This window comes from Zonotrichia leucophrys, chromosome 5, assembly GCF_028769735.1.
Source record: "Zonotrichia leucophrys gambelii isolate GWCS_2022_RI chromosome 5, RI_Zleu_2.0, whole genome shotgun sequence".
NCBI lineage: Eukaryota > Metazoa > Chordata > Aves > Passeriformes > Passerellidae > Zonotrichia > Zonotrichia leucophrys.
The window spans coordinates 29,895,087-29,906,073 of record NC_088175.1 but is presented as its reverse complement, the minus strand read 5'-3'; the positions used below and the strand labels follow the sequence as shown (position 1 = coordinate 29,906,073).

The window sequence follows — 10,987 nt, the reverse complement described above, 5'->3', positions numbered from 1 at the left end:
TCTGTCTCCTCAAAGCTGACTGATTCCTCAGGCTGCTGCTGTAGAAAGTGGGAGAGGATCTGCCTCTCCCAAACATTGGCTGCTGCTGGTCTTCCTTACAGAAAGGAGATCTAAGGGGCTGCCATCAGCCACAGCCTGTCTTGGGGCTCCAACAAGTTCAACTCAAACTCCCAGCCCCGCTCCCCTCATGGCCAGCCAAAGCTGCTGGGAGAAGGGGATCTTACTGCAGAGCTCTGAATATTTCTATGAGCTTCTTTTCCCCCTAGTATTTCCTTAAAAAGCCCAGCAAGGATTTTGTCACCACTGCCATTATCAGGAAGAGGTGAAGGCATCTGTACAAGCCTCATCATCGCGTTGCTCAACTTGCCTCCATTAGTAACTCCCTCAGCACAGCCCATGTCTGCTCCAGTGGAGAAGGGACAGTATCATTCCCTTCCAAAGAACCCAGCTTTGGATGCCATACCAGCAGATAAACTGCAACCTCCTGTTCCCCTGCTGCCTTGCAGCAAAGCAAGTTGCTCACATACAGGACTAACACCATGCTGAATTGTCTGCCAGGAGAGAGCTGACTGCTTAAAAAGAGGATTTGTTAGCTGTCAGCCCAAAGGAAGGAACTGAGAGACGACAGAATTACATAAAGGTTTTAGAAGCAAACCAGTCAATCCTCCCAGGCTGTGCCTGGTTTATGGGGACCTTTCCCTCAAAGAAAGAACTGGGGAAAAGGCTCTCACACTACTTGTTCACTGACTTGGAACACACCTCTCACAGAAACAAGAAGCTATCATACAGTAACCACACTTTCAGATGAGTGAAACCTGAACGTTTCACCCCATCTCCTCTCCCTTAACCCCATAACAAGCTCCCCCAGGCCCCTTCCCACCAGCCTCTCCCCTCACAACCCCTGCTCCTGTGTGCCACACAGCTCACTGCTAACCACACCCAGTTACCACCCTCTGGCCTGTTAGCCATGCCCAGCACCACTTTTGGGAAGAGCATTTTCCATCATGCAGGCTGCAGCCCCTCTGTGGTGACATCCCCACACCCTGATTGGGGAATTTTGAAAGAAAGCAGATTGCTGCTGCTGTACCAGCCACATCCAGCTATCCAAAAATTTGTCACAGGGAAACAACATCTTTGCACTGGAACGTAGACAAGGAATAGTAAATTGTTTCCAGGACCATAAAACATGGGAGAAATAGGAAGGTTGTCCTTATTACCCACACTGCTCCCACATCCACCCACCTTCTGCTGAGGCCAGTCACTGCTCCAGCTGCAAGGAGATGCCTGCAAGTTGGATCCTGCCCTGGTCTAGCCTGACCTAGCGCTGTGTGCGGTGGAGTGTGGGAACCTCTAGCATGAATTCATTATGAATGTGGACAGGGAAACTCCTTGACCCGAAGGAAGTTTTCTCCAGCTCAGCTACCAGGATCCAATTACAAATGATAAGACAGCGTCTAGTTTTCTTTCCAAGATTCAACCTCAATTTTTCATCAGATGTTTCTATATATTCTTGCTGCTTCACAGCTCTCTTGGTCCAGTAACTTCATGCTAGAAAGAGATGAATTTTCTTTCCCCACATGCCTTGTAGGGAATTATTCAGTGAACTGGAAGACACTTTGCTGCAGACTGACCTAGTTCCACATTTTTAAGCTGTGTGGAATGCTGATCTGGTGGGCCAAAACTACATCTCTTCAAAACACTTCCAAGGTCATCTCCCAGGTTAAAGATGGAAATCTGGAAAACAAAACAAACGGATAATACAAGTAAAAAGACAAGGGATTAAGTGTTTTTTACTTACCAAGTAATGGCCTTCAAAGGGATAAAAATTAGGAATCTAATAGAGAATGGAACTCCTGTATCAATAAGTACTGAGAAAAGTGGTACATGAAAAAAAAAATAGGAAGAAATGGACACTCTGGAAAGTCTTAACAAATCCAACAAAATCAGAAAATGGTTTAGAAGAACCTTTAAAATGAGTTTTATTGTCAGAATTTTACAAGTAGCCTTCAGAGGCATCATACAAGAAGAACTCTGTTGCAAAACTCTAATAAATAGTCTGCCCCAAGTCCCAAAATATTTTTTGAAATAAAATAAAACCAAACTTAAAAATAAAAGAGAATAAAAGCAAGACTTCAGGATGCTCAGAGATGTTAGCAATATTTCCCATTTACAAATAATATCAGGCATTATATAAATCTCCTTCATACAAGTCATTAAAAAACCCAAGACATTCTAAACCTTTACAAAAGCACTCCAGAAATAGTTCCAAAGAGATCCATTTCCATGACAAAACATTAGAGAAGAACTCCATGGGGATTAGCATCACAAATGAAGTTTGAGGTTGAAGTGGAGTGTGTACTTGTGTGCAGCAAGATTAAATATCATGAAAAAGGGATTTGAAGAGAGCATGGAAGTCTTTGACAAGACTGTGCCAGTGATTTTAATCTGTTTATTTGAGAATGTGATAAAAGGGGAGTGAGAGGATGCTCTCGAAATTAACCCCCAAATACACTGCACTTTATGGAAGGCAATATTTACTAAGGTAGTAACTAGATCCTCAGAAGGGAGTAGAAAAGGTTTCTCAGCACACTGCACAGTCCAATGCCTGTGCAGACCGCGGTGCTTAAAAGCTGTATTTTGACACCTAAAAGGTATTTTCTGTAGAGGTAACACGTTGTGGAAGTTAGCTGTTCCTTCAAAGAACAAGAAATCAACTTTGCTGGCATGAAGCAGTTTGGGAAATCTCGTGAGGGACAATTTCACTGGGGACTCAGGATTTCAGAGCTCCAATCCTGTCCCAGTGCTTTGAAAAATACACTTCTCTAATTCCCCTTTACATATTCCTCTATCTTCCATAGTAAAGGATTTATAAGATCTCTCATGCAACAAAACACAACTTGAATAAACTTTTCTCAAATCTGCTGTGATTTGAGAAAGCAAGGGAAACAGAACGGGAGGGCAGGTACACAGTGATAGTTTGTGTGGTTTTCCATGGTAACATTTCAGGGGGGAGAAAAAAAAAATCTTAATCTCTTTACAACTTCAGCTTAAGTCTCCTGCACGTACGCAAGCACCAGACTCCCCTGGAAGGGCAGGGTGCTGTACTTAACCGAGCACTGCTGCTGGATTGCTGATGTCTCTGCCAGCCTGATGTGGTATGAACTGCAGCATGCCTAGTTTTGCTGTTTGTAAAGGTACTTGCAGCCATTGTTTCCACAGGAAACAAAGGCCACCAGAAATGCTAATGCAATCGATGCGTGATTATATGCCTGACCCATGGCTCACCTCTCTAGTCTCTCTCTAAGCTGTGATGCTGGTTGTTCTGTACCATACACTATGGACACGCGCTCTCTGCAATGGATGGGAAGGTAGCACTAGTAACCAAGCGCAAATTGCTAAGGAGACACCTAAAACATTGCATTACATCCCCTTGTCTGTGGCATACTTCAGAAAACAATGTTAGAAGAGCAGTAAAGTAAACATTTCTTTCTAATTTTCTAGATGTCATAATATTTGCCAAAGCTGCAAGGAAAAGCAGATTATCTGAAACAGAGAGAAAGGAGTTAATGGAAACAGAGGCAGATGGAACAGCAAGCCTGATCCTGGCCTCCAAATCATTTTGTACATAACAGATAAAGAGACAATGTGCAAAAAATAGACATTCACATTTTAGCAGTTAAACTTTTATTTTTTTATTTTACCTTTTTAAAATTATTTACTTTGTTTTTTCTACAAAAGGCAGACATTGATTGTTGATCTGCAATTGTTCTGAGTGCGCGCAGAAATGCAAAAAAGGGTTATTGGAGGATGAAGAACAGGGAATTGCTCTGACTATACTTTCACATGTCATAATTAAGGTGGCATTAAAGCTTAAGTCCCAGTAATAATATTCATAACAGATAGTTTCCTTCCCCGTACACCGCTCTCAGTTCATATCAATTGTGTTGAAAACCCATTCGGTGAATTTCTTCAGCTTTTCAGTTGCATTCTGGGATTCCTCCTGTAACCTCAAGTTGTCTTCCCGCAAATGTTGCACTTCAGCCTGAAGGCTGGCCTTGTCCTCTTTTTCCTTAGGCACAAGGAAAAATAGAGATCTTAGTAGAAATTTCAGGTGATGCTTCCTATCTATCTAGAGCGCAGGAATCTCTTAAGAGAGCGTAAGTCTTGTTCTTTTTAAGGATTTTATGTGCAGTAACACATGGGTTTACATCCAAGGGACATTAGTGATGTTTCCTTGCTCATGTTTTGATTGTATGAACAGGATTTCTTTGTATTAGATCCCAATACAGAAGCTGACTCCCTAGGTGGTCCAATAAAATTGGCCATGAGCTGTTCTGTATGTACAAGTGCTGATGGTTAACTAAGTAAAGGACAGGGAATCTTCCTGCAAACACTTTCCCAGCTAAGAGACTCCATCTCACTAGTGCAGAGCCTTCTTGGACCAAGTAGGCATTAAAACAATACAGGAAGTTTCCACTGCAGAAATTACAGGTTTAGATAGCACTGCCAACTTTTCATCAGCAGGATACATTTTTATGGACTAACTTCAAGCCTTTTGCAGTGTCACCTGAATTAGGAGTGGAGGTACTGTGAATCACCCTCCTAATTTAAGCAGAGGAATCAAACGCCTACAAATTCAGACACCCCATCCCAGCCATGCATAATTAGAAGCCTGAGAAAAGTAGCAAAGAAATGTCTTTTTCCCATACCAGGATGAGACTGTCACAGGCTCAGGCATGGCAAAGCAGGATTACACAGTTATTAGCACCACCAAGTACCAACTAAATACATGTCATATAAATGCTTCTGTAGATGAAATGCTTACCTTCCTTAGATCTTCTTGCAGCATCTTCAGCAAACCTTCCAGTTGGTCCACTTTAGAGGCGAGAGTTGGAGGGGATTCTTTACTGTTGAAAGCAGGAAACAAGAATAGGTATCGATATGATTTACTGCCTTCACATGGGGTAGCTAGAAGCTTTGTCTATACCAAGTGCCTTTATGAAGGTATACATTTGTGTGCACCAAGGGGTCACAAAATAAACATAATAAACAGTACATGGAACACATACACACATTAAACAACAGAGCAAATTTAACTCATGATTACTTGGGGTCATCCCATCACTTGACTTCTTTCTACTTGAAATCACTGTATATGCCTTGAATTAACCATTGCTTTGGATAGTTTCATGAACATCTCAGACAAGAAAAAACCTGCAAAAAGATTCAACTGGACTTATAATTCTTTTATTTTCACCACCCAACTCCATCTTCATGAGAACTTCCAAAGAGTTACTGCATGAAGCCTGGAGATGGCTTCCAAATGAAGACATCCCTACTCTTTCCCTTGGTTTGTAGCTGGGAAAGCCTGCACATCTGGTGTATTTACTTACCCTGTATAAGGCTTTATCTGTGCAGTAAGCTGGTCCTCAGCCTGATCACTGCTGGAAGCAGCGCTCACGGGTCTGTGATTTTCATCAGCAGCAGCAAAGAATGAAGCTCGCTGAACTGAGAAGGCAAACATACAGAGAAAAACAATGGCAGCAGTAATGATTATTTGTTCATGCACAGCACAACAGCTACACTGCAGCACTTCAGCAATTTCAGTCTGTTTCAAGCAAGGTAAAGTGATGATATGACATACCAACGTCCACTTTATGGAAGCAAACTGGCAGTGAAAGTGTTTGCACCAGGTTTGCCACTGTACTGGAGTCAGAAAGTACTGGCTCTGGCACAAGCAGCACTGTGCAGATCCTCCTGGGTATGACTGCATGACACCACACAACTTAGCAACTATATTTCACTTCTTTCACTCTATAAAGAATAGCTTTATCCTGAGGAAGGAAAAGCTCATTGTGTGCAATTTGACTCATGTAATTTTTCAGAACCTGAAAATTTTTCCTTATGCTTTATAAAACATTTTTAGATTGAAACATGAAACCTCTTTCCTGCCTTGTGTACTTCTTGTCCTGTAACTGTTCAAATGTTCTAACACATCTCTAAAACACTGTCACATGGTGTGACAGACAGCAGTATAAAAACTTTAGCTTAATAAATTAACCTCAGCAGCTGTTGGGCTCTTACTGGAAACAGAAGAGTATTGTCATTTTCTCTTTGGCAAATTTTTATAGTACAGGTTGGTGTAGCTCAGGGATCCTGGCAATTTTTCTTTCAGCTGGTACAGATACCACAATTTGTAACTTCAGGGGGTTGTGCTGAGGACACCAATCAATGGTGGAGAGGAGGTGCTCAGGATCACAAATCAGAATTTAGGTTCCTTGGTATGTGTCAATCCCTACTGGCACTTGTCAGAGACCACAGACTGGGATACTGAGACCAGACAACCAAACACCAATGGAATTATATTGAGATCCTTCTCCAAGTCAAATTTGAATGTATTTTTATAGCAGTGATTTGAAGCTGCCAGCTAACACATTACTCCAGCTTTTCTTCATCTGAGCTGTCAGTTTGTTATCTTGACCACAGGGACTGTGTTCACACTTCTGAAGAGAAACACAAGTGAGTCTGGGGCCTACCAAGTGAAGGATTCAGGTTAATGAGGACAGCCAAATAAATCTCACCAAAAATGAGGGGATCCTTTAAAGAGAAACTGCCAACCAGAAAGAAATGTGTTAAAACCTGAGTTTCACCCATATGTGGTGATGAAAAAAACATCACTACAAATTCATCTTCTCTTGAGGACCATGTCTTACATTGAATACTCTTCTCAAAACTGTACAGCTCAAATACAAGCCAAGCTGCTCCTACAACTCCTGTGGCAACAGAGCAGAGGACCTGAACACTCAGAGACACCCACTGTCCTAATGACATCTAAGGCTACTACCAGAGAACAGCCAAGAAATCAAATTACTTCAGACTTCTCCAACTATGTTGAATAAGGTCTAAAAGATTCAAGATAAGTGAAAAAACACTTCCATGAAGGTGGGCCAGCATTTATGCAGATACTAGGAATGGAAACTTCTGTTTCACACACTTAGAAGATTTTTCCATTGGATTCTAGTAACATAAATTCTCTTTAGTCTAAAGTGCATTTTAAGTTTTAATTTTAAGTTCAAATGTATCTAGACAGTTTACAGTTCTCTTCAGTTTACCAAGAGTCATGGAGATGGAAAATGCCATAGAATGAAACAACACTTGCATGCAAATCTACATCTTCAGGGTACGCAGAGGCAATGAAAAACTATTTTACAACAAGGCGTATTTCCCAAATTATCTTGTAGCAAACTGCAGCTGCACGAGATGTACTTCTCACTAGTGCAGTAAGCAAGCAATCTTTAGTGTGCTTTTCCCCTACTATATGACTTTATTTTTGCACTTTTGTGCCCTTTCCCAGACCAGCTGCCTGCAACTGTTTTACATGAAATGGAAAGTGACCCGTTTCATGAAGACTTGGCCAAACCATACCACTGAGGAATTCCCGTATGAAGAAATGGTATCTGACTATTACATACGAAGTTTCAGGCTCTTGACACTTCAGTCAGTATTTTAAATGAGCTTAAGCTTCAGACTAAGAAGAAAACTAAGAAAAAACTAAAAGTCAGGATTAAAATAAATCCAAACAAACACAAACCCCACAGTCCTTAACAAAGTGTGCACAAAGACCAGCTTCCTAAGTGCTGTATTGTGATAACTTACCTTCAAAAGCTTTGGCAGCATCTACCAAGTTTGACCAGTCTAGATCAGAGGCAGAATCAGGCAATGGCATAAGACCAGGGTCTGGCATGGGCTGCCGTCTTTGCTCCTGGATATCTGTGAGGGAGCTGTCTGAGGCAGAAAACTCTCCTGGAGCAATGCAGAATAGATTATATACTCCATGAAAATACCTGAAAATTCCTTTCTTAATATACTGAATACTCTGTTCTTAACTTTTCTGGCATAGCACTTTTCAAGATCAGCCAAAATTCAGAAGAATGTTTGACCAACTACAGTTCACCAGATACAGCCCTTCACAAAGCAGTTTTCTAAAGCCAGCACATTCACCTCCTTTCTAACTTGCCTTCATCTTTTCAGCTAAGTGCCCCAAAAAAACCCAAAACCAACCCAAAACTGTGAGGTTTTTTCCTTTCTCTTTACAATCTTGTAAACCAATGGAGCCGAATTAAGCCTACCAAGATGAATCAGAACAAGAAAACCCTTAAAATTAATTCCAGAGCATTGCCCATCTCTCAGCAGTTCAGCAAAACCTTCAGATCTTTACTAAAAAATAGCCACACCCACCTATAAGCTGTTACAGGGCTCTCTATGGAAAAAAGCATTGGCAAGCTTGAAAGAAGGATTCAAAATCCCTGTCATTTTTGCGCAAATTAAAACAACAGAAGCGAAGCACTTAGATTTTCACCACTAATTAGGGCAACACCAAACTTTCAACCAAGAATTATCTACTTTATTTCAGTTTACTGGCTGGACAACCAAAAAATGTGAAATGCCTGGTCACATGTGTAAGCTCAGAAGAAGCATCCTTTTTCATGCCCTCTGTCAAGATGTAAAGAAGTTTTGAAAACTTTGTAGGCAGTATTAGAAGAGAGAGATGTAGGCGTGAGAAGATGGACTGGGCAATTGGGAGGAAGCTGCTGAGAAGACAAGGGAAAAGAGTCTGCTTGGACCATACAGAACAGAAGGACAGTGTGACAGGCAGGATACAATGCCAAAATGCCTGAGTTGTGCTGTTTAATTCCCCTTCCCTCCCCTTTTTTTTTGATAGCCTAATAACTGTAACTTCAATAACTAAAATAATTCATAAGAACTTCAGCTAAATCATATTGCTGCCTGGGGAACAGTGATCAGAAAAGTTACACTGCATTCACTTCTTGGCTCAGAAATCATGATTTTTTTTTGTGTCTGTGTGTATTTACTTTTTTAAATGTAATTTTGTTACATTTTATTTTGTTACATTCAGTATTATTAACACTGAGGATTCTTGTCTTAGCTCTCAAAATAGTTATTTTGGCGGTTGTTAACATGAAAATATTTCTAATTAGTGAAAAGATACATGCAATTAGATGAAAACCTAAGTATTTGAAAAGCTACTTGTTTTAAAAATGTTGGATTGTTAAGGCAGATGAACAAATGCGAGCATTTTTAGCTCAACATTTTTCCTCTAAAAAATGGATGTGCTCTGTAATCTTTGAATTTAAAGAATTTTGAGTAACTGGAAGCTAACAAATACTTGTGGTACTAGATATCTAGCTTATTTAATCCTTTTCTCAGCAAAGTGTGTGTGGGAAGACAATTTGTGTGCCAATCAAATAGCTAGTCCTTTTATCATGCAGCCCCTATGTTTTATAGAAAATGGAAAATCTTGTTTTGTTGACAGAGGTAGAAAGGTTATGAGCTAGGAGGAGTTATTAGTTTAGGGTGGAAGAGAACATGGTAACAAAAGAAGGTTTTGTAGTTTTCTATTTGGAAAATACAGCATTTAAATGAAAAGAGACAAAGTGCTGCTTTCCATTGTACTCTTGGTGGCATCATTAATCTTCTGACCCCAAGTCCTCAGAAACCAAATCCTCCATCCAGCTGCAAGCATAACCAAGTCTACAAAGTTATTTTAGTGCATATAAAAAATAGAAATGAAAAGAGCTCAGTTTCCTAACTCTTATGCAAGAAACACGTTATACAGACACAACAGCTCAGGAAAATGTCAGGTTCAACACTGAAAACTGATGCCTGGTGATCACAGTCAGATGAAAAGAATTTAAAATAGATTTCTTCATCAGCCTTCACTGTCAAATGCATCCTGTGTAGCTAAATACAGAGTGTGCTTAGGGCCCACTAGAGTGAGTTGAATCTACTGATAGGCCTTGCATTTTCCTCTTGAAACATACTAAAACATGAATAAATCAGAGCAGATATGTGTTTCTTCAGAAAACAATGCAGAATACTACCCTGAGATCTACCTCTATTTCTGGAAAACACACTCAGTTATGAGGTACAGTGGGAACCTGTGAAAATTCCATTTCTCACTGCAACATTCACATGCAGCAACACACAATCCATCAAATAATCAGACTGAGACTTTTCAGTAAACTAATGGAAGAAAGCTGAGTGTCTTCTTGACAGCACTTTACAAATAACCTTTTCTGGTTAACTGTGTAACTAAAATAAGTAATTCAAGTACGGTAAAATAAATAGGGTATGGGAATTCATTTAAAAACAATTGAACAGTTGGCACAATAAAAGCTGTATCTGGTATAGCTGTGTATCTAAATGTCCACTACTATTTACCCACTTCTATATCATTTTCCTAATCAAATTTTGTTCCTGGAATCCCACAGTAAGGAACCGACACCTGAAGTTCTCTCTGGTGGATAACCAAGCATAAATTATTTGTCCATTGGTTCAACTGATCTAGGGGACTCTTGGAAGAAAAGAGAGAAACTTGCAGCCAGTGAGGCAAATTTCTGTGCTCCCTCTACAAGGCAAATGCATGACCAGTCATGCCACCTTACACCCACTGAAGTGAGGGAAAAAAGTTAAATTCCTGTCCTTTTTTACATTTTCAGTCATGTGACTGGACTCTCCTCATCTGAGCAAAATAAAGATGGAACTACCAATTGCTGTAACAAACATTTCCCCCAAGATGATTCACAAAGGATTCCTCTGGAAGTCGAAAAATGGGAAATCCACTTACCATGTAGTGATTTCATTCCCAAAGTGTAGGATGGTCTCCGTAGGGGCAGCGACTTTGGGAGAGAAGGGTAGGTGCTGGTGAACAGAACATCATTTGGCATGGCTTGGTCCAGGAGCGAGGCCCGTGAGGTGAAGAAGTGCTCCCTTTGACCACTGTAAATACTCTCATCTGACAAAGTCCTTTGCAAGGCACGCCTTGTGGTAGGAGTGCTGGGAAAGGGAGACTGACAGGACAGAGTGTGTGACTATACATTCATAAACACAAATAAAAAGAAATGAGAAAAAAATAATCAATAAAGAAACTTGAAATAATTTTTTAAACTTTTTTAAAGTAAGAAAA

The 10,987-nt window shown here is 40.4% G+C and overlaps 1 protein-coding gene across 5 annotated transcripts in view; it reads right to left on the bottom strand.

Annotated features, from left to right (window-relative positions):
* Window positions 1-1,962: 1,962 nt before the first annotated feature.
* The window catches only part of SIPA1L1 (signal induced proliferation associated 1 like 1), a 201,033-nt gene continuing 192,008 nt past the window's right edge, over window positions 1,963-10,987 (bottom strand). For 4 of the 5 annotated variants that reach the window (XM_064713734.1, XM_064713736.1, XM_064713733.1 and 1 more), the window contains 5 exons: window positions 10,649-10,892; window positions 7,657-7,803; window positions 5,394-5,508; window positions 4,826-4,907; window positions 1,963-4,069 (listed from right to left, as the gene is read on the bottom strand). In XM_064713734.1, the coding sequence (XP_064569804.1) occupies window positions 3,926-4,069; window positions 4,826-4,907; window positions 5,394-5,508; window positions 7,657-7,803; window positions 10,649-10,892 (732 nt within the window). In that variant the 3' untranslated portion in view covers window positions 1,963-3,925. The remainder of the gene's footprint in view (window positions 4,070-4,825; window positions 4,908-5,393; window positions 5,509-7,656; window positions 7,804-10,648; window positions 10,893-10,987) is intronic. The other variant, XM_064713737.1, reaches the window with a different exon arrangement.